This window comes from Triplophysa rosa, linkage group LG22, assembly GCF_024868665.1.
Source record: "Triplophysa rosa linkage group LG22, Trosa_1v2, whole genome shotgun sequence".
In the NCBI taxonomy this organism is placed as follows: Eukaryota; Metazoa; Chordata; class Actinopteri; order Cypriniformes; family Nemacheilidae; genus Triplophysa; species Triplophysa rosa.
In genome coordinates, this window is record NC_079911.1 from 7,512,740 (window position 1) to 7,533,171 (window position 20,432).

General features: G+C 38.7%; 2 protein-coding genes across 3 annotated transcripts; both read right to left on the minus strand.

Moving 5' to 3' along the window:
• Positions 1-287: 287 nt before the first annotated feature.
• On the minus strand, positions 288-16,859 carry slc5a1 (solute carrier family 5 member 1). Of its 2 annotated transcripts, XM_057321501.1 has the most exons (15): positions 15,800-16,859; positions 12,882-12,953; positions 12,047-12,151; positions 11,032-11,091; positions 10,759-10,863; positions 10,246-10,351; positions 9,104-9,184; positions 8,383-8,594; positions 5,171-5,306; positions 4,901-5,008; positions 4,649-4,799; positions 4,352-4,520; positions 3,802-4,017; positions 2,230-2,335; positions 289-1,532 (listed from the first exon to the last, which is right to left on the minus strand). In XM_057321501.1, exons 2-15 carry the CDS (start codon positions 12,948-12,950, stop codon positions 1,318-1,320), a joined length of 1,839 nt encoding a protein of 612 aa, XP_057177484.1. In that variant the 5' UTR covers positions 12,951-12,953; positions 15,800-16,859; the 3' UTR covers positions 289-1,317. The 2 variants fall into 2 exon arrangements, with proteins under 2 accessions (XP_057177486.1, XP_057177484.1); XM_057321503.1 differs by lacking the exons at positions 12,882-12,953; positions 15,800-16,859 and having other exon boundaries at positions 288-1,532; positions 10,246-10,347.
• Positions 16,860-16,974: 115 nt separating this feature from the next.
• ywhah (tyrosine 3-monooxygenase/tryptophan 5-monooxygenase activation protein, eta polypeptide) lies at positions 16,975-20,220 on the minus strand. Its single transcript, XM_057321509.1, is given in 2 exon segments — positions 16,975-18,520; positions 19,774-20,220. Coding segments are annotated over 2 exon segments (741 nt in total). The 5' UTR covers positions 19,861-20,220; the 3' UTR covers positions 16,975-17,866.
• Positions 20,221-20,432: the final 212 nt, after the last annotated feature.

The following is a 20,432-nucleotide window of genomic DNA, read 5'->3' on the forward strand; positions in this document are numbered from 1 at the left end:
CGTGAAAGCATGTATGCAAGGGCATGTGTATAATCTCACAGAATGAGAACACGTTTCTTCATACAAGATTTTTCTGGATAGTGTCTGTGTGTGTGGCAGCTCAATTCTAACTTTGCTCCCCCTGCTGCACGTCACACATTCATGCAGTTCATTGTATCTGCAGGCTCGACCTGACAACATTTTTATAAATAAAACCTAAACCCACACCAAACCCCAACCCTAACCATAACTTACCCCTAAAATCAGAAGGTAATGATAAGTGAAAAACAATGGTCTAGAAGCACCTAATCCTGGTTGGAAGATTAAATTTAAAATAAACTGTAAACTTATTTCTGAAATCTGATTGGTTGATATAAATGTTATCCCAGGGTCAACGTGATGTTGCCCTAAGGACATCAACTACTTGGCAAAAACAGGAGAGCCGTATCTGCAGGCCTTTAGATTTACACATACCATTCACGCTCAATGCATTTTATTTCATTATTCAAGATGATTCTATTCACATTTACTTTCTACAATTTTAAATGTCTAAAATCTCTAAAATCATACACCAAATGAATGTATCTATTCATGGTTTCAGGGAAATTCATCATTGAATCACACTTATAGATCACTCATTACTTCTTAAACAGCCGTAGAATGAGGAAACCGTGTCATTTGTGGACTTTGATGTCAGATGTATCGATAGAATCTTCATGTAAAATTAAACATTAACTTTTCTTGCTTGAGCCTCTTGTAAGTTTTATGAGTCTCATGTCATGCTATCCCTATCCCCAGTGATCTAAATTATTTAGTGTAAAACAAACATGCAACAAACCAATCAAAAAGTATACAAATGCTAAAATGCGTTTTATTTTATTAAGAAAGTCAGAAATAATTAAATTAATCTTATATTACACTCATATGATATACTGTACATGTATACCATGTCCAGAAATAGTAATATTAAATACCACCTTTTCTTGTCCTAGACAAAAACATTTACAGTAAAAAGAGAAAAAATTGCAATTTTGGCTGCATGGGAGATAGCTTGCAAACAGTTTGATTTGATCATAACACGAGTTTACAGCATATTTGTGTAGTTCTTTAATCTATATTTTAGTTTATTGCTAGTAAATGGCAGACATCTTAAACAAGGGACTTGAGCAGCTAAGTACAATTTGTTGTGGCTTTGAGAAAAAACATCTAGGACATGATGAACCATTTTAGCCGTCGGTCTACAACCAAAGTCAAGCTCAAAACAATGTAAATGAATCTATAGCAACAATATAATTTATTATCTGTCTGTACAGACATTTTGAATTTTTTTTGGACTTTTTAACCAAAGAAGCCATGGAAAAAGACGCAGACGGCGAGGAGTATGATGGCATTAGCATTTACCACGTTTCTCCATATAGGTTTCTCTGACGTATCGGTGAGCTTCATCTTTAGCTCCGCCTCTTCCTCTTTAGTCAGTTTAGGGGCTTCGCCCTGATCAAATCCACAGAACCAGTTGTACGCTTTCTTGAAACAGCCCGGTTCCTCACGTTCCTCTGTGAGATCAAGAGAGAAATGCCAACAGGTGTTATCAGTTGCTAATAAAATATTAATCAATTGTAATAAAAAATAATCAATGTGCACAACGTGATTTACACAAATAAGACATCATTCTTTGTTCCTAGAAGAACACTCTTATCAGCTAATCACGAACCATCTGACACGTATTGCCCATTAAACTGGCAAGTACTATTGGCAGCTCCAATCGAACTGGCTGGATGCCACACGATTTCTGGTAGTCGAGCTGTACCACACCACCTGAACAAAAGGTACCAGCTGACAAAATGAGATTTCGTTTTTTTTCTGCTGGTATCAACTTTTTGATAACCCCTAAACAGTAAATACAAACAAAAATGATGAGTCTCTTTACATTGTGTTCAGATCGTTTTCTCCTGTATATAAGACAGGAGACATAATCCGGACACATTTCAAAAATGTGTTTTCTTTTCAAAACGCACTTCGTCCACACCAGTACTAGGTCAGAATAAGTTGACCAGACTTTATGCCACTTGTAAAAGGAGTCTACCTTCATCTCTACCCCTAAATCTAATAGAAATGCTGTTCCAGAAAACAACAACGAAGGCTGATCCAGATACATTTGTACTTGTATAAGTTGCTATGTAATGCCATCATTTGCTTTTGGCAGGTTTGCAGCATTTACTGTACTGTACTGTATACTGTATGCCAATATACCTTCAGTTTCCATAGAGCTTGAGTCTTGATCTCCAGTCCAGTCATCAACTTCCAGATCGATTCTTTCTTCAGTGCTGTTCCTCAAACTCCAACAAAGCCTGTACAGCTGTGGGAAAACAAGAGGCCAAAGAATAAAGGACCACATGAGGGTAATGTACAGTAATAGAGGATATCAAAAAAAGAAAAAACAGAAAAAACAACCAATAACTTAAGTGCAGCTGTACTCATTTTGATCAAAATGCAATGTGCATTTGTTACAGATTAGTTATTAAAAAGAATATTTCAGTTTAAAAAATAAAATCAAGCTGTTAATGCATAACTGCATTAGTTGTTTGTCATTTCAAACTGAAGGATTTTCCATGTTTAGAATTGAACTAGTATTTAACCTCGAATATTCCTTACACTGGGTTCACACCAAACGCGAATTAAGACGCGGTCAGACTTGACTCGTTTGGACGGTGGTATGAAAATGGGCGGGCGCGATTCCTCCATTTTTTACATTTCTGTACCGAGAGGTCACGCTGTGACGTTTTGATCCTCTATTGGTCTCACGAACTCTGAATTCGCAGGTTCACCAAACTTGAACTTTGCTACGCAGCGAAATGCGAAATATCGTTGGACGGGCTTGCTTAGCTGGTCTGTCGCATTCGCACGCGTATGAATGGAAGTCAATGGAGGGAAAAGTCAAGTGTGTCCGCGGCTTTAAGCGTTTGGCGCGAGTAAATTACATACAAAGTCAATGCAAAGACTCGTTTAGACGTGAACTCGCGTCAATCTAGTCTTTTCCGAAGGTTGAAAATATTTGTCAGATCGCGTCACACACTCGAAAAGCGTTGGGTGTGAACCCAGCATTACAGTAATCCTCAAACAAATTTACAGATTTACTCTTTTTATTTTGTTTAGAATAAATCTTGTTAATAGTGATACTGGAATCATAGTGTTTTTGTAATGAACTACCATGGTGTGTTTTAATTCTCGATTCTGATTGGCTGGAAGGTGTGCATTAAAACCGTTTAATGCACGCATAGTTCCAGTCAGATTGATCAATGTTTGAAATGAACTGAAGAAAACAACTGTCATTTTTATCTGTCTGATCAAGAATTACACTGTAAACATCAATAACTTGGCAAATGACCATGGTATAAGTGGGGTAATCCACGGCTAGCAGTGCATTAAAGGATTTTAAAGCACGATTTGGAGGCCAAGAACCACTTGACGCGAAGCAGTGACTCCCTTACTTGTCACTGTCATTCTTAAACCTGATTTCCAAATTCAGTTTTTCAGGAAATAGAAAAAAACTCTGTACTTTCTTTAATATTTTTTCACTCTGATGTCATTTCAAACATGTTAAATATTGTGTTGTCAAAGTTGACAAGCACTTTTTAATACTTTTTACTTGTCACATATTTCCAAAACCCAGTAATCACCCTAAAGGTTGACTAATAATAATGATACAAGGTTTCAAGATACAAGGTTTTAGAAGGACAGCAGCGATATGTGCTGTAGTGGGTTTTTATTGGCTATATAGTGGTTATACAGGTCTACTTAGGACTTGTTAAAAAAAGAACTTACGTGCTTGTCATCAATAGGTTTGGTCATAAGGGAGATGGCTAATATGGCAACACAGGATACAGCGAAGAGTATGATGGCAAAATAGAGGTAGTGCACACCGCAAATGATGGCAGGACATTTACTGGGCTGCACGCAGCTGCCGGTGCCGTAGGCGAACTCAGTTATCATGCGTGAAAGACCCACCAACAGGCCAAAACACAACCCATAGAAAGCACCCTGTGACGTAAGAGCAATATGTGTCAATGCATGCCAGAAAACCAAGTATCAAAAAGAACATTTAACAAAACTGTAGTAAGAAAAAGCATACGACATAAAAATAAAGATTATGAAATAAATGAAGTGCTTAAAATGATGGTATTGGATGGTAATAAAGTTGTACTTATATACTATTTATATGCAAAGGTATTTACTGTACATCATGCCCTCTAATGTATTTCTGTTACAGTATTACTGTGTCATAACAATGGGAATACAAGAATCATCCTTGAAAATAATGACGTCCGAAAGTACCAAAGCTATAAATCTTGACCAACAGTCAAATTTGACTCACTGCTTCATTGACTCGCTTGCAGAAAATGGCCAGTGTGAAGACGGCAGCAATGGGTGGAGCCAAATAACTGGTAATGGACTGAATGTAGTCAAAGAGCTGCCCGCTCTGTGCTGACTGCACAATTGGGATCCATGCAATACTCACGCCTATAAGAACCAGCATAAATAACCTACAAACATAAATCAAACCAAATCAAGCTTGTGCCTGTTCACCTTTTCACACCTTTTCAAATGTTGATAATGGGCAACAAACAAAGCTGCTCATAAAGATCAAATGGACATATATATATACACGTACCTGCCAGCGATCATGAGCTCCTTTTCTTTGGCCTTGGGCCGCATTTTGGTGTAGATGTCCATGGTGAAGAGAGTACTGGCGCTGTTGAAGATGGAGGTGAGAGAACTCATCAAAGAGGCCAGCATGACGGATAGCATCAATCCTCTGAGACCTTCACAGACAGAAGAATAAATCAACCCATATCATAAACTAACTGAAATAATCAAAGTAACCCAAAGTAGATGTAACGTAGAAATATCAGGAAATCTTTACCATTTGGCATCAAGTCCACCACCAGTTTGGGATAAGCAATATTAGTGCAGCCCACACTGGTTCCACAATAGCGCTGACACTCTTCTGGATCCACACACGCAATCACATCTGATATAAACAAGAGAACATTACACTTTATATTTTTCTTACCAGACTTCATGCATGCGTCAGAAGTTCATTGTAGATTATGCCACAATATGTTTAATATGGCGTCAGTCTACCACCATTTATTCTTATATTCCCAGCATGCAATGTGGTATTTTGTCTGACCTGTGTACAAGACTCGGCTGATCATGCCAGGGAAAACCATAAGAAACATGGGCAGAAGTTTGAGATAACCACACAAGATGCAACCAGCTTTAACGTGAGACAAGTTCTTGGCGGATAGACAGCGCTGCACGATCACCTAAAACAAAAGCGAGTATTCGTGTAAATATACACAATCAACTCTTCATGATATTTGTACTTAAAAAATCAAGTAATCATGAATAAACATTATTTCAAATTCTGCGCCTTCAATTAAGAATCTTCAAAATCCATGCATTTAAAAATGATCAGTTCAAAATGCAATACCCATAAGGCCTTGTGCCTACATTTTTGATGGTTTATGTTTGATCAAAGAATAAAATGAATGGGGCATTTAAAAAGTAAAAAAGAGTCATAGAGGTCTTAACTAATTCTAGTTTTGTTATTGTTTAACAGTGAAAAAATCACTCCCTGCTGAAAAAAACAATAGAAACCTAACAGAATCCATTACAGAAATGTTAATGGTTTCCATTAAAATACCATTATGAGCCATTAGCTTTGTCCATTCATACCATAACAAAAATCCTTTTTGTAGTGTGTTTTTTGCATTATTCCAATAGGTTTTAATGATGTTTTATTAGTTCCCATATCCCACCAATAGAATCCATCACATAACAGTAGACACCATTATTAGTTGCCATTAAAACCAATACAATTACCATTTAACCAGTAAATCTTTCTAATATGTTTTAGACAGGGTTCTGTGTTTTTTTTTGGCAGGGATGTTCGTGTGCTTCATATTTTCTTTAGTTAACAGGGTGTTCAACATTTTATTTCTCTCCACAATAATCAAGATATACTGTACAGTATCTTACAGAAGTGAGTACACCCCTCACATTTTAGTAAATATTTTATTATATCTTTTCATGTGACAACACTGAAGAAATGACACTTTGCTACACTGTAAAGTGGTGAGTGTACAGCTTGTATAACAGTGTAAATTTGCTGTCCCCTCAAAATAACCCAACACACCGCCATTAATGTCTAAACCGCTGGCAACAAACATGAGTACACCCCTAAGTGAAAATGTCCAAATTGGGCCGAACTAGCCATTTTCCCTCCCCGGTGTCATGTGATTCTTTAGTGTTACAAGGTCTCAGGTGTGAATGGGGAGCAGGTGTGTTAGATCTGGTGTTATCGCTCTCACTCTCTCATACTGGTCACTGGAAGTTCAACATGGCACCTCATGGCAGAGAACACTCTGAGGATCTGAAAAAAAAGAATTGTTGCTCTACATAAAGATGGCCTAGGCTATAAGAAGATTGCCAAGACCCTGAATCTGAGCTGCAGCACGGTGGCCAAGACCATACAGCGGTTTAACAGGACAGGTTCCACTCAGAACAGGCCTCGCCATGGTCGACCAAAGAAGTTGAGTGCACATGCTCAGCTTCATATCCAGAGGTTGTCTTTGGGAAATAGACGTATGAGTGCTGCCAGCATTGCTGCAGAGGTTGAAGGGGTGGGGGGTCAGCCTGTCAGTGCTCAGACCATACGCCGCACACTGCATCATATTGGTCTGCATGGCTGTCGTCCCAGAAGGAAGCCTCTTCTAAAGATGATGCACAAGAAAGCCCGCAAACAGTTTGCTGAAGACAAGCACACTAAGGGCATGGATTACTGGAACCATGTCCTGTGGTCTGATGAGTCCAAGATAAACTTATTTGGTTCAGATGGTGTCAAGCGTGTGTGGCGGCAACCAGGTGAGGAGTACAAAGACAAGTGTGTCTTGCCTACAGTCAAGCATGGTGGTGGGAGTGTCATGGTCTGCATGAGTGCTGCCGGCACTGGGGAGCTACAGTTCATTGAGGGAACCATGAATGCCAACATGTACTGTGACATACTGAAGCAGAGCATTCTGCAGAGCATCTGGGCCGCAGGGCAGTATTCCAACATGATAACGACCCCAAAAGAAGCTGAGGTTAAAGGCGATGGACTGGCCAAGCATGTCTCCAGACCTAAACCCTATTGAGCATCTGTGGGGCATCCTCAAACGGAAGGTGGAGGAGCGCAAGATCTCTAACATCCACCAGCTCCGTGATGTCGTCATGGAGGAGTGGAAGAGGACTCCAGTGGCAACCTGTGAAGCTCTGGTGAACTCCATGCCCAAGAGGGTTAAGGCAGTGCTGGAAAATAATGGTGGCCACACAAAATATTGACACTTTGGGCCCAATTTGGGCATTTTCACTTAGGGGTGTACTCACTTCTGTTGCCAGTGGTTTAGACATTAATGGCTGTGTGTTGAGTTATTTTGAGGGGACAGCAAATTTACACCGTTATACAAGCTGTACACTCACTACTTTACATTGTAGCAAAGTGTCATTTTTTCAGTGTTGTCACATGAAAAGATATAATAAAATATTTACAAAAATGTGAGGGGTGTACTCACTTCTGTGAGATACTGTAGGTCAAAAATGCATTTTTATGTCTATTTCTGAGAATCAAGTTTATTCAGTGACTGACATAGAGTCAATTCTTTCTTGTGTTGTAATATCATTAAGTATATACACTTAATAAACATTACACTGGAAAAGCTTTCTTTTAAATCTGTTTATGTTCCACAGAAGAAAGGCTGTTATGGGTTTGAACATGAGGATGAGTAAATAATAACCATCAGTTTCCATTTTTGGTTTTCTGTAAATGATCCATATAACATTGCATGTTACCCTGTTCAAGCTTATATATTTCATAGTTTTTGTTCATGTATATCACTCCAATCCAGGAAATCGAACATCTGAGTGTGAAAGAGATAAACTGCAGAGTCTCCAACATAGTCTCTGATTCTAACATAGGCAGTATGTGTGAATATCTGCCTCCTTTGGCTGTTTGTGTATCTTATCTTATTTAGTTTAGACTAATGTGTGGTCAAACTAAAAGCATGTCTGTCTATACTTAGACTCGGTCTAAAAAAGAGACACAGTGTTCATGGGAAACTCTAGATAAAAGTCTAATTTCCTTAAATGGATGTTTAAAGAAAAGCAGTTTGTGTGTGTGTGTGTGTGTGTGTGTGTGTGCGTGCGTGCGTGCGTGCGTGCGTGCGTGCGTGCGTGCGTTCGTGTGTATGGTCGTATTGTACTGGTAACATAATCCCAAAATGCACAAATGAAAGCTATCAAATGTCCAACTAGAAAATGAATGCCATGCCAGAGATGATCACACTATATTAAATGGATCAATACCTGATCGGTGCACCAGTACCAAGCAGCCTGGATAGTGAGACCGAAAATGAGCCCAGGCCAGGGCAGATCTCCCTTGATGGGGTCTCTGAAAATGTGAAATGAGTCTGCGCGGGGCGTGTAGCACTGTGAACTGATGTTTGGGTTGATCACCGACGGGATCGCGTTCATGTACTGATCCTTAAAGTTCTCGTAGCCTCCAACCTTATCGAACGCTGTCAGATTAACACAAAACAAGGTAAATCTTTCATGAGGACATAAAGGATTATTCAGTATTTACTTCTTAAAGCAACAGTATAGTCTTAAAGAGATAGTTCACCCAAAAATAAAAAATGTTGTCATCATGTATTCAACCCTATGTGGTTCAAAACCTGTGACTCTTTCTTCTGTGGAACACAAAAGAAGATATTTTGAGAAATACCTCTGTGGTCTTGTGTCCATACAGTGGAAGTCAATAGGGGCCAATGTTGTTTGGTTATCGTCGTTCTTAAAAATATCTTCTTTTGTGTTCCACAGAAGAAAGAAAGTCATACATGCTGAGTCAAAAAATATGAAAGAATTTTCATTCTTTAAAGCAATGGGAATGTGTCTTGCAACATGGCTCACTTATTGCAGGGTTTGAGGCAACAACCTTCCAGTTGTAACCCTTATGCCAGACAAGGGGCGTTTGCGCTGCCACAAGCTGTTAGTAAATCTGGCCCTGAATAAACTCGAAGGGACTTACCAAAACCCATAAGAATAAATGATCCCACAACCATGATGATGGTCTGTAGGGTGTCTGTATAGATCACTGCAGCTAGTCCACCTGTAGAGAAAAGATTGAATGTTTCGTCCTTTAAAAACATCCACTGAGAAAAGTGTGAATAAGCATTATACATATACAGACGCTATGAATAATGTACAGTATTAACAGCTTGCAATATATTTGCAAGTCTTCCATCAAGTTAATGGACTGCACAGCATGCAAAATATAAAAAAAAATGAGTCTTGTCTTTTTTTGCATATAACTATTCACTGTATAGTCCCTAGTGTACAGGTGACTGAAAACAAGACGCATGTGTGATACTATACATGTGACACATGATGTGTGTCAATCACAAAACAGCTGTAATTCAGCATTTATATTTAAGCCTATAAAACCCAACAGTACACAATACTGACAATTATATTTGTTTGCATCGCAAGTCTTGGTATTTCCTGAAAATGCAAATCTGTTATGCTTTCAGCTTGGAATCGTGCCAACTTGAATTGCACTGCAAATCCGACAGGATCACTTCTGATGTTGGTTCCCCGAGGAACAAATCTGACCGAGACAATAAACTGAGATAAACCTCTTCCACAACAGACCATAAGGATAACATACGCTTAAAGTCACAATGCATTTGGCTTCCAGATGCTTAACGTGTATTGTCAGAATGGGCAATGCACCCGTGACACGCTACAATAAGCATCACCACAATGTCCCTACAACCTTAAAAAGTTGGATTTTATTCCATGGTGTAGTTTAAGCCTTAGCGTGCATATAAAAATCAATTCTGCGTCTCCGAATCGATCTAAAACAAATAAACCTTTGAAAGGTGTTGTAAGTATGAAACAAAAAGAGTGTAATGCTGCATTACTCTGTATGAAAAAATAAACATCTGTTTGGCATAGGCCTACATTGGGGAGATTCTAGTTGTTGTCACACTTTTGGTCTAGTCTGAAAACCTCATTTTTGTGTTTGGACAAATTTTTTTACATTTTGAAAAGGCTATTGAACATACACGCCTATGAATGTGACAACTTACCCCTTACCTGCTATTTATGAATGAGATGTCTATACAATGTGCATGTATGCAATACAGTTTTCCTCTGTGCTGAACTCACCTGTTACTGTATACAGTGCTGTGATGAGCAGCAAAAGAAACACAGCCAGATAAATGTTGAGTCCCAAAGCCTGATTTATAAAAATGGCTCCCGCAAACATATCTGCCTGAACGAAGGAAAAACCACTTTAGATTGACTTCACATGGCAATAAAAGGCATTTTCACATGGACAATGACCACCATATCAGGTCTGCTATCAGACTCGTCGTGTTTAGTTAAGATTTAATGTCAACATTATCGACAGAGGACTGGAAACAAAGCAGATTATTGTGAAACTGTTTTTCAATTCATGGCTATTAACAGATATGATATGGGCAAACATGTCAGTTACATTATTGTTACTGTTACCCATTCCATTTATTTTTACTTTTATTTTATTTGATAGGCACACAATTTTTTGCCATGCATTTTGTCATCTATAATAAAGTAAGTTTATTATTAGTAAACAATAGTATTCGATGTCAGGTGTTGTTCAATAAGGTGACAGGGCATTAAGTGAAATTTTGAACTCACAGAGATTTTGGTGAACACATAGAGACACAGGGATAGCACAGAGAGGTAGATACGGATACGCTGCCCGCCAAACCGTTTCTTCAGATATTCGGGCATGGTCACCACCTGATAACCAGACAACATGTTGATCACCAGATAACAAGTAAATGGCCATAACAATATATGTGATTGTAAAGTTAATACTGTATGTGTTTGAGATAAATAACTGCAAGCGTGCTGTATCTAAGCAATACTTGAAAGCATTATTTTACAAATACAGATGAAAAAGCCTACCCCGGCCTTTATGTACACGGGCACAAAGAGCCATCCCAGAATTATCACGACAACAAGAGCCTGGATAAAAAAAGAATCAAAAATAGGTTGTAATTTCAGTATACTGGGTATATAATATAATAGTAATTTTAATCAGGGCTGGAAAAAGGGGGAAATGTGAGGGGACGGAGTCCAAGGAGTTCATTTCAAGTGGGAACAGAGTTCCACTTCAAAATGGAGAGATCTTTCATCTTTTATCCACATAATAGCCTCTTAACAAATATGCAAATTTCATGCATAAATTTAGCGAGATCTAAAGTTTATCTATATTTTAAATATATAAAATATGTCCTGAACTAGAGTCCCCATGAATCGTGGACATTTTCAGCACTGATCGTAATAATATTAATAAGAATGTTGTTCAAACAATTATTGCTTTTGTTATTGATATCATTACATTTACATTACATTTAGTCATTTAGCAGACGCTTTTATCCAAAGCGATTTACAAATGAGGTAAACAATGGAAGCAATTGGAACAACATAAGGACAACAAAAAGCATAAGTGCAGTAAAACTTATCTCATATAGCCTACCACAGTATACAAAGCTAAGGTTTTTTTTTGGATAGAAAGAGTAGAAAAGAGATTCAGGTCAGGTGCTGACGGAAGAGATGTGTTTTCAGACGATTCTTAAAGATTCATTAAAATTACTTGCAGTCCAATGATTATTTATGCATTTATGTGTTAAGAATTGTTGCTATTTAATAAAATTGGTCATTCTTTACTTATGGCGTGGTCTGCTTATATATGCAAAATACTTGTAATATGAAATATATTCTTTAATCAAACATATTCATAATATAAAACTAAAACATACAGTCTAAAAAAATGTCGCTACATAGCACTAAAAGTGGTTCTTGGCTCGTAATCATAGGGGAACCACTTTAAGTGCTATATAAAACCATTTTATTGTGTGTTCAAAAAATGTGTCAGGATTTAATCATAATTTAAAGGATTTAATGTCTTTTAACATACGTTCCACTCAAACCCTCCAATGGCAATACCAGCAGCAGCTCCAGTTCCTGCTATTCCTACAAAATGGCCACTTCCAATGTTACTCGCAAAGAGTGAAGCTCCAATCTGAAAGAAGTTAAGAGAATTAAGAACGATCTAATAGAAATACGCCTTAAACCTTAAATAGGTCTTAAACCCAAAAGGAACTTGTGATCAGCAGGTATTCTGGGAATTTTCTGTAAGCAAACATTTCAAGAGGCTTGCTTGAGAATACATTAACTCTGTCTACTGTTTGACTATATCTGGCAATGCAATCGCCGTCATGATAAGCTATGAAAACGGCTTCTTCTCTACATTCTGATGTGTAACAATAATGATTACAACAATGAACTTTGTAATAACATAAAATCAAGCGTGACTACAGCTCAATTAAAACGTAATTCTCTCCCGAAACAGATCTACAGATCAATTGCTCAAGGTTCTATTGAATAGTGGAATACATCTGGCATCAAAAAGTTATGGTGCCATAAAAGACTTTGTTCACCCTATCAGATGAGGGTTTCCATGAAAAGCATGGGCTAGTAGAATGACATACAGTAAGTTAGGGTCCTTATCATGCCATATAATGAGCAGCTATCACATTAAAAGATTATCGTTCCCACTTTTAGTTTTGTCTTGGAGAGCAGAACACAACAAGATAAGTAACATCAAAATAGGAATTTGATGGATTTAGTACATTGATCAATTTTCATAATCCAATTTCTTCCATTTCGAATATAATTGAAAGTATTAAAATTGCTTTATGTGTTTAAGGTTTCTACACTTTTCTTCATCCAGGAAGAGATTATTTTCTTACCGGCCACCACACCATACTTCTGCCAGCCAGAAAAAATCCTCCTACGGTGGCTCGGTTGGTCCTCACCATTGCCTTAAACAGAAAAAAAGTAAATTTCGAAAAGTTGATAGATTGGTGTTTAAAGGATTTTGTTATATTATGAAATATGTTTGTGCATTTTATCGAGAGATTTTTTAATGTATAGGTGGATTTTAGGTTTTTCAAGAAATCTGACGTCAATGTCTTAATTTTGACTAATGAAGGTACTTTAGGATTATATGAAATAAAGATATTTTTTATTGTCCACTTTTCATAATTATTTCACCCTACAATGATCAATCGTTTCTCATTTCTTCACTGTTTTGCACACTAGTGTTTTATCCATTTTTAGGTTTTGTTACTGTAAAGCCATGAATTGGAGCCATTAGATTCACATTACAATATAATTGATCATTTTAATATGTATGAGTTGATTAATAAATGCTTAATTAAATACATTTTAAATTAATTAAAGGTATTTCCTTAAAAATCACAGTGCTTCTCTCTCAAAAGTTATCCCACACAGCTTTTGCACTTTTACATGTTGACGCAAGGTTAACAATTCACAAGTCTTGGAAAAAGACTAAAATGTTTTACAGGTGCATAGAAAAAACAGACCACTCACCCATACTCCCACAGCCAGAACCACTAAAAAATATATGACGATCACAGAGATGTCTGCTGGATTGTTAATCGCTATGGTGCTGTTACTTTTTTCATTTCGGACGAAGGAAAATCCAAAGTAATCTTCACCCATTTTGATTGCGTTTCAGGGGGGCAAGGTGCCACCAAGCATCGTCCCTTCTGACACGAGTCTGACGGTAAAGACACCTGGCGCACACACTTTCACCTGCAGAAGTGCGGCTGTGCGTGCATGCGCAAACAATCGACTATATATGTGCGTCTGGTTATGGGTGTGAACTCGGAGTTAGTTATAAAAGTGTGTTTGTGCCTCAGAGCTGAAAGAAGAGATTGTCTCTAAAGAGATCTGAGATTGAAATCATTAATGAATAACTTGTTAGGAAGTTTAAGGTTCCCGTGAAGCCTGAGAACCATGAGTGTCCACATCACTTGCATCTTAAAAATTGCTTTTATTGAGGTTGAGATGCTTGTTTGTGTATTTATGAGGACATGTTCATTCGTGGAAAGTGACCACGATTTCAGAAAGACCTCCATCAAAAGTTTTGCTGTACTGTAGATGTTAAAAGAAAAGATACACCAGAGAAAATTCAGACAAAATGATTGGCATATACAGTAGGGATGTGTAATGTCCTTTTTAAGGCCAATAAAAGAGGCGAGACAGTATGAACTCAAGAAGTCATACAGTGAACTAGTTTTCCAAATGTGCATCAAATGCTCATTGATCAAAAGAATGCCTGTCAAGTTCTGTACAGAGCTGTTAGGATTTCTATTCACCTCAATGGCAACTCTGGATATAGGTCTGGCAATAGGTTACAGTTCTGGATAAAAAAAATTCAACCTGATTTGTAAATAATTTGCATAATTACTCTCGGAAACAAAAAAAATTCTGGCTAACATTTCTATCAAAATTTCTGATGACTGTCAATAGAGAAAGATGCTTTTTTTCCCCATACGCACACGTCACAGGTTACTATACCAAAAGAGCAACTGAGATTGTCAACACTGTTCTTGGGTGAAACAACAAGGAAACTGCCTGAATTTTATCTACTATCTTTAGGTTCTGTTAATAAAGCACAGACAGTAATTCTCACAATCACACAGCTGCTTAAACATGGTGTGGTTAAATCTTTAACCCTGGGATTGCTTGTACAATTTCAAGTACAGACAAAAGATGCATGTTGTCTTTTGGTTATATCTTATACAGTATATACTCATATACACTATATGGACAAAGTATTGGGACATCCTCTTAAATGCTATACCATACAACCATATTAAAGAACTTTGTTTCCATCTCTGTTGCAACAGTTTAAGAGGGCCTTTTTCTGTTCTGAAATGACTGTACACCTGATGGGTTTGAGTGATGTGTGTTTGGCTCAGAGGTGTTCAGCTGGGTTCAGTTCTGGGACCACTCAAGTTCTTCCATACTAGACTGAATCAATCATTTCTTTTTGAATCTTGCTTTGTGTCATGTTGGCATAAAAAGGGCCCTGCCCAAACTATTATTTCAAAATTAGAGGAACACAATTCTCTAGAATGTCATTATATGCTATAGCATTAAGATTTGCAATAAGATTTATGACCAATTTTTTATTAATTAAATGGAATGGTCTTATTGTATAACTGTATTTCATAGACTATGAAGACACAGTAATATGCCACAGGCTCTGCTGTGACTTTATCAATTTCCCAGCATTACTTAAGCATATCTCAACACGGGCACAAATGTATATCTTTAACATGTTACGCATCTATTGTCATAAACTTCTGACCTTTTGCACCCAAATGAAAACGTCCTTAAGATGGTATTCATTTCGCTTTAACTACACGATTATAAATCAATCACAGCATGTAAGTGATGCACACGGGTGCAATCACTATTTATGGCATGTGTTGTAGATACATGAACAGGAATCTGTGCTAGAACCTTTTACATAATCAGAAGGCATGACTGCGTTGGCCAATGAGCTGCTGACTAATGGGCTTCCCAGTAATCGGATCACTATATCATCAAATTGCTAATGTACAGTAAATCTCACTCGGTTTAATGTATGTAGTTGTGGTCTGTATGTACTGTATACTTCTTTTAGTGTTAAAAAGGTTTTTGCAGTCCTAGCAAATATGCTGATACAACTCAATGTCCATTTCTAGGTTTTTACTTTTTTACAAAAACACAGTGGCTTTGACAAAAGATTGCTTTTGCTCTATTTAATATTCTGGCAAAGTAACATGAGTGAAAAAAAGAAAGTGACCCATACCCGTAATTTGACCTCTGCATTTTACCCATCCAGTGAGTAGTGAACACACACACATCCTGAGCAGAGGGCAGCTATCACTACAGCGCCTGGGGAGCAAGTGTAGGTAAGGTGCCTTGCTCCAGGGCACCTCAGTCGTTACCTGCCGGCCCTGAGAATTGAAACGCCAAAATTCTGGTCACAAGTCCGACTCTCTAATCATTAGGCCATGACAGTGCTGAATGAGCGGCGTGTGTTTAAGGTCAAAAGTGACGTCCATTTGAATACTTTTTTTTATGATTGTGGTATCATAGTCCTGTTTGATGCAATTATTGACTTGAAGAGTTATTTTTTGTTGAAAAAACAGATAACTCAGTTTTAAAGAAACTTCCCAAGTCTTGTTTTTTTATTGTGTTATTATGTTTTATTATGTTAGTTAGCTGTATGCTTGGTTATTATTACTTAAACAAAACAACCCAACCGCAGTTTGAGTAATATTACCTGGAGTGCACAAGAAAAACATTTTTGAAAATTAAATAAACTGAGTTATCTGTTTTTGAAAACGAACTATTCACTTGCAGTCCTTAGTTTTAATATAAAATAGTATTTTATTAACAGTTTGTTACATTAGCTAACAATGAACAATTTGGTTTTTCAGTATTTATTAATCCTTGTTAATGTAAGTGTATGTCAATACAGTTATTCATGTTAGTTCATTGTGCATTAACTAATGTTAACAGTGACTATGTTTGATTTTAATAATGTATTAGTAAATGCTGAAATTAACATAATTTAACTTTAATAAATGCTGTATTAGTATTGTTCATTGTTAGTTCATTTTAGCTAATGCATCAACTAATTGCTAACAAATAGCACCTTATTGTAAAGTGCTCCCTATTAAACATTAACCAATATATTAACATTGTTAAAGCTCTTCTTTTTGACTATCATTTAGGCTGTGTGGTCTATTGGTTACTGCGGTTTAACAAAATTTAAATTGACTAACAAGTCATATTATGTTATGATGTGTGATAGCCTAAATTAAGTCCTGCCCTCTATCACTTAACACCCTCAAGCAAAACGCGGGGTCAACATAAAACAAGCATTATTATTAAACCATACTGTGTGTGAGAATCTATAAAACACCAAGAAAACAACTGGGAAACTGAAATAAAGTGTGAGAGATACCATACAGAGAGTTCCCATGGTAGGCGATGTCTTTAATGTCATAACCTTGCATAACCTAATGTCTGTCATAACCTTGCATTTGTAATCCTAATCAAAAGACTCTTGAATCACTGCGTCTCATAACAGCGTGCCCCCCACTTACTGGATGATGACTTGCTGTTCTGAGATCAGCAGACATACACACAATTCACAGGGCTAGCAGGGTTTACAAGCTTAGGTGAGCTTCATGGAGGAACGACAGACAAACACATCTAAGCAGTGATGGAGGTGGTACAGGTCAAGGTCAAGTGATGCAGAATGTAACTGGTAAGATGGTGGAACATTTGCACTGTACTGTGCCACGTACTGAAGACCTCATTCGGTGTTACAGAGTTTCTACAAAGATCAAGTCCTTACAAGTACACAATAAGTAATTGTCACGTGGAGACCAGTAGGCTATTTTTTAGACTCATCAAAGGGAAGAAGAACAGGTAAGAAAAACAGAGAAAGGGAGATTCGAAATCAAAACACAAATACCAATTTTTCACAGAAAACGTGCCGGTGCTGACTTGACAGATTGATTGTGATGATGTAATGGACCACGTTACCAGATCATCTCATCTAAAGATTCAGCGTCCTTATACCAAGTGATAAAATTTACACGATCGAGCACCAGCACCCTGTCGGTGGAAAAGAGGTAGAAGAGACCTACATGAAGAAAGAACTATAAAAGGGTCTAAAGTGCAGCCCTGAGGAACCAAAGAAGAGCATCTAGGCATCACAAAGAGACAAGAAAGAAGGTAGAATAAAGAGAGGAGTGGGGAGACGAAAGAGAGAAATAAGATAAAGCAGTCGAGAAGACATCGTGGATGGGACAGACGGGTGCTACTGCAGCTAGGAGTGAGCACAGATGCGGCCGGTCTCTCAGTTGTTGGTGTCCCCTCCTTCGCTGTCCTGCTGGTCGCTGGTCCACAGGGTGAGGTTGTCCCGCAGAAGCTGCATGATGAGCGTGGAGTCCTTATAGGAGTCCTCGTTCAGATTGTCCAGGTGGCCGATGGCGTCATCGAAGGCCTCCTTGGCGAGCTGGCAGGCCTTGTCGGGCGCATTCTGGATCTCGTATTAGAACACGGAGAAGTTGAGCGCCAGGCCCAAGCGGATGGGATGGGTGGCCGGCATGCCCTTGCTGATGTCGAAGGCCTCCTTGTAGGCCCCTTCGGATGATTCTACGGCAGAGGCCCTCTTTTCGCCGGTGGCCACCTCGGCCAGGTACCGGTAGTAGTCGCCTTTCATCTTCAGGTAGAAGACTTTGCTCTCTAACTGGGTCTCGTCGCAGTTCTTGATGAGGTACTGGTCCAGCAGGGTCAGAACATCCTGGCACACGGATTCCAGCTCCTTCTCGACGGTCTCTCGGTAGACACGCACCAGTTCAAGCTTCTTCTCATTGCCATCCGCCGCCGTCTTCTGCTCTATGCTGGATATTACGCGCCAGGATGACCGTCGAGCACCCACCACGTTCTTGTAGGCCACGGAGAGCAGGTTGCGGTCTTCATTGGACAACGGCTCATTCAGCTCTGTGACCTGATGATGCGGAAAGGAAGGGGGATGTTGGGTCAATATGAGGCTAGGTCATCAGACAATACACAAAGGCTTCTGGGTAAATCAAATAGTAGGAAAAAATAGTAGAATCGAACCCAAATTTATATGCATCTTAGGAATTACACATATTTACTCACTCCGAGGGAATTCTGGTACCCAATCTATACTTTTCATTATTCGTTAATACATTCAAATAGATTATAAAAAAATTGTTTTATAACCTGGCATATAAAACAAGTTTAGTGTTTACAATGGGGAAAACATGCTATTATATGATGCCAACTGGTAAATTTAGACTAATTCCTACACACATTAAATGCTAATATGCCCATAGTTTAACCATGGTATTAAAACTATGGTAATACAAATTGCCAAGGCAATTAGCCAAAAATACGGTTTTACTATAATAAAATTACTCAAATAAAACCACGGTTAATTTTCCTAAGAGTCTATACTGAAAATTGTCATTAATAAACCGACTGATGCAGATGTAGACAACAAAACATCGTGCATCCCTGTCGAGAAACCTGAATACTCCAATGTCACAAAGTCAAACTGACGACAAATAAATAAATGTTGTTTAATGGTTTACCAACAAATAACAACATTATGACGAAAGCATCCGTGTCCAGAGTACAATGACTGACTGACTTTCATCCTTTGTGCTCGTATGTCAAAGCACACAGCTGATGCTGCGCTGCTGGTTTCCATCATGCGCTTCGTTTCATTTCGCTGCAATTAAGCACGAGCTGTTAAGCACGTGTAAGCATTATTTTATTATATAACACCGTTTATCATTTTGATACTGATGTGTGTCGTTTTATTATTCGTATCTTCTCAGAGAGACAATGGTGTACAATGGATGTGGCTGAGGAGTATGTCTTAGCGCCGCCCATGTTCATCCACTGTAACGATTGATGTGCACGATGTCGAACCGAAACCTACGATTTATGATCTTTCTATACCCCCATCCGCCCTTTCCTGTTCCTAATTCGTTATGACGTTACTTTGATTTTTATACGTACGCTTTTACTTTTACCGTGTTGGCGCATATTTTTCATATATGACAAAGACATCTCGTTCATGACAAAGGCGAGAGCTTCTGCGTTTAGTTGCATTACAAACAAATTCAAATCCGTGTCAGTTTTCTTGTACGAATAACTTTAACTCCCTCAATGACTCTGTTAGCATATATGGTGCATTAAAATAGATATGCGTTAATGATAATGACCCACCAGTTTCATCGCAGAGGCCATATCGTCATAGCGCTCCGCCTGCTCCGCCAAACGGGCTCTTTGGATCAGTTGCTCCCTGTCAGCCATCCTCTCTGTTCAAAGACTGTCAGTCGGTCGCACCTGGGTTCGGTCGGTCGTCTCACAGCAGCACACACTGGCAAAAGAGCGCGCGCCCCGGTCAGCACACACAAGCGCGAGCAGAATCTGGAGCAGCCGCGCACGTGAGGGTGGACCAGCGAGCCAAGGGTTTAAGGTGCAAATAGACAATTTTCGTATATTTTAATGTCTATATCAATATGATGCAACGCTCGCTGTCCCCTCCCAGCCCTCTCTCATCCAAGTTTCGCCTAGCTCCTTTTTTCTCTCCGCTTTCGGCTTTGTGGGGCACTGCTCCTTCAAGCGTCCTGTCAATCCCAGCGACAGGGTGGAGGGGAGTTTTGGGGGGTGCGCGCGCGCACTCGCTGTATTTCAGGATGACGTCATTTTCTAAAAATAGCCGCGTGCCCGCAGGCGCGCACCTGCGCACTGAGGTTTACTGCATTGTTCGTTGCAGCGGTGCACGGCGCATGCGCGCGATAAGAAACTCTTCCGCATTCAAACGAAGATTCTTGAAACGCTGATGAAAGAATAAATGAATGCGCGGGCACGCCTCTCTCCAA